Genomic DNA, 3,436 nt, shown 5'->3' with positions numbered 1-3,436 from the left:
CTTCCCAGGAAGAGCCAGTCACGTGGTGTTCAAGGTGGGCGTGCATGGAGATAGCACTTCCAGGATTTCAGACTCCGTCTTCCTGTCTACTCCACTGCTATCCCTGAGTCTAGCAGATTGCTTTTTGCTTTGAGTCATAATGTTTTTTCTTTGTTTCTTTATATTTGTTTGTTTTTCCCAGAGTCTCCTATGTTGCCTAGGCTGGGCTCAAACTAGTTTTCCTCTGACCTTGCCTCTCATAAAGCTGGGATTATAAATGTGCACCACCGTGCCTAGCTCTGTAACCACATTTCATTTTCAGGGTAATCAGGATATTAAATAACTAATGTGAATTGAAGGCTAAATTCTAACATTATTTTATATATTTTAGACACATTAGTCCATTTATAACCTCAAGAAGTAAATCAGTATTTTGTCTTGTGTTATAGGTGAGAAAGTTGAGGCATAGGAGAATTTAAAAACTCTTCTAGGATCAACCTATAACAGGCAGAGCCTGGATTTGAACCAGGCACACTAGCGCCAGAAATCACTCTGTTAATTCATACACTTTACTTTGAAAAAAAAAATTTTTTTTTGAGAGGTTTTTGCTATACGGTGCGTGTGCTCGCCAGAAAGACAGAGAGAGATAGACAGAAAGTGAGAAATAACAAGGGGGAATGGCCACACCTCAGTCCCTTCTCCATTCTCTCAGGATTTTGGGCATACACACACACGTGCCCTGTGTGAGTTTTAAGTCGCCAGGTCTTGGACTTGAACCGCAGTCAACTACATGTGAGTCCAGCGATATAATCATTACCTCATCTGCTGGTCCCTCAGTGGTAAATTTAAATGTAATATATTTGCTTTGCCCAAGATCGGGGTTTAAGCCTTCTTTGTTTTAAGCAGCCTGTGCTCATTAGTTAGCGCTCTGTGGTGTCCGTTCCTGGCTTTCCCAGCCGAGCAGGGTATGCCCAGGCGGTTCTGCTGTACATCACAGTCCGGGGAGAGCTTTCCCTCAGGAGGAGCCCAGACGGACACTGAGGCTTGTGTTTCTTTAAATCTGTTGGTTTAAATGTGTAAGGAGGTGGGGAGAGAGGTGCCAGGGTGGAGCGTGCTGCCTTTTCTTGGCTCATACCTTCCTGCTAAGCAGCTGCTCCTTCCTTTAGAAACCACATCCCATACTGCTGCACGAGATAAACTGACGCTGCATGGTTCACCTGGGCTAGTCCTGGGAAACCACTGAGCCAGGCTGGGAGCTGCATTTGTGTAGGAAGCAGGCTTTGGCTTTGGACCTTCCAGATCCTGGTGATGCTGGAAACAGTTCCTCAGAGTGGAGAGGTTTACACTTGCCAAGTGGAACACCCAAGCCTGACGGACCCTGTCATGGTGGAATGGAGTGAGAAGCTTTCTGAGCTCATAAATCCCTCACCCAGCAAGAGAGGGACTTTGCTTATCCCTGAGGTTCAGGGTCCTCTTCTCCCCACGTCATATTTTCATTAGCTCTGTGTTCTCTCACTCAGCACAGGTCATGGGGGTAGCCCTGTGACGGTTTCTACAAATACTTGTAGTCCTGGGGAAGCAATTGGTCCTGGCAAGTAGAAGAGAGCTTCTTCCTGTCTTGAACCTTCCCATGATACCACAGGCATGGTCACGCCCTAGGCCATGGCTCCAACCTCCCTCTGGGGCTGCTGCTCTGAGCTGTGCACTGTGGTCTGAGAAGAGGAGCAGTGCAGGGGCTTCTGTTAAGTGGGGAGTCTGTCCTCAGCTCTCCTCTCACTAGCTCTGTCATCCTAGACACACTCCTTGACCTCACTGAGCTCCAGGATTTCTATCCCTCAGATGTTGAAGTCATGCCCTCTGTCAGGGCTGTGAAACTTAAATGTGGTCAGTGCCTGAACCTCGTAGCTACTCTATGTCCAGGGATGGCCAATTAGTCTAGTTCTTCCAAGATAGACTTCCTTCATTCTTAAAGCTCTGAATATCAGAGTTTCAATTAGAGAGGTTGGGTTTGGTATAAACATCTTTAAAGTTGACTCCCTCCTCCTCCCCTTTTTTTTTCCAGAGGCTCAGTCTGAATCTGCACGGGGCAAGATGCTGAGTGGGATTGGGGGCTCCGTGCTGGGGCTGCTCTTCCTTGGGGTAGGGCTGTTCATCCACAAAAGGAATCAGAAAGGTAAAGACTGTTTGGTAGCTGAGACTCCACCTACATTTTTCTGGAGGAAGAAATAATGGCTTTGGTAGAGTCAGTTCTTAGAGTATCAGTGGCCCTGTACAAAGCATTTCTTTCCTTCTCCTGAGATTTCTTGGAATTCCAGAAATCTACAGTCCATGGTTACTGTCTTAAAGCTCAAGAGGTAACATGTGTCCTGCAGAGGAAGGAGAAATGTTAACAATCACAGAGATCATGGATTTAGAACCTGGAGAAAATGAAAGAAGAGCCACTGGGATTTAGAAAATTACACTGAATTTCTATGAACTGTAGCAGGTCACCCATTCCAATATCTGTTCTCCTGTCTGCCCTGGCTGATGTGGGTCATGTGATAGAGAAACCTTAGATGGGAGATGTGGGGCTGGGGACAGATTTGCTTTTGTGTCTTTTACATATATATCTCTCCATCTCGTTCCCAGGACACTCTGGACTTCAACCAACAGGTATAACTGCTTAATTCTCTTTCAGAGGCAGAATCAGTTTCCCCTAGATCTGCTTGTTCCTGGCAAGTTGGTGGGGCTGATAAGACACAAAACAGAAATAATGGGGATGTATTTGGATTAGAATTTCTGATCAGGCAGTTTACAATACTGCTTCTTCTCTTGACTTGGTAAAAGGCCTGTGCTCTGAGGTAGGACTGGCTCAGAGAGACTTAAGAAATGTGTACTCAGGGCCAGCAGGTGGTGTGGTGGTTAAGATGCTGAACTCCCACATGGCTGAATGTGGTTCGAGTCCTGGACCTGGCGGCTCCCCTTCTCACTTTCCCCTCTTGCTCTCTTTCTGTCTCTCTCTGTCTGGGGAGTACAAAGACCCATAGCAAATTTAAAAATAGTAATAAATAAAATAAAATAATATTTTTAAAAAAGGAAAAGAAATGCATATTTCTTCTATAATACTGTTACTCCTTGAATCCCTGAGAGAGAAGAAAAGCTGCTTGTAGAGTTAGGTCTGAAAAACTTTCTTTCGCAGGACTCCTGAGCTGAAGGACACTCAAGGAAGAAGGGTCTGCATCAGCTCTGAGAATGAAGAGGTTTCCTGCTTTGTTCTTGTTCTTCCACAAAAAGTCTGTGTTCTCAGTATCCTGTTTGTTCCTGATTCAGTGACCTTGCAGAAAATTTTCTCCCTTATGGCTTCTTCAGCCCCTGCCTTTGACCTGGAAGTTCCACTGCTGAGTGCCAAACCTCATCTTCACTCTTTGCTGGTCCCCTTTGTGCTGAACCCTTCCTGCCTCCTGTGCATCTGAAGTCA

The 3,436-nt window shown here is 45.7% G+C and overlaps 1 protein-coding gene across 1 annotated transcript; it reads left to right on the top strand.

The window, feature by feature from the left end:
• Positions 1–1,205: 1,205 nt before the first annotated feature.
• Positions 1,206–3,245, top strand: LOC102495272 (H-2 class II histocompatibility antigen, E-S beta chain; the record flags this gene model as incomplete). The annotated part of the gene is made up of 4 exons (XM_006148347.3): positions 1,206–1,375; positions 2,042–2,152; positions 2,608–2,631; positions 3,158–3,245. Coding segments are annotated over 4 exons (319 nt in total), but the record flags the coding sequence as incomplete, so codon positions are not given.
• Between the last annotated feature and the right edge of the window lie 191 nt (positions 3,246–3,436).

Source organism: Tupaia chinensis, unplaced genomic scaffold (genome assembly GCF_000334495.1).
Source record: "Tupaia chinensis unplaced genomic scaffold, TupChi_1.0 Scaffold000233_1, whole genome shotgun sequence".
Taxonomy (NCBI): Eukaryota; Metazoa; Chordata; class Mammalia; order Scandentia; family Tupaiidae; genus Tupaia; species Tupaia belangeri.
This window is presented reverse-complemented; position numbering and strand designations above follow the sequence as displayed.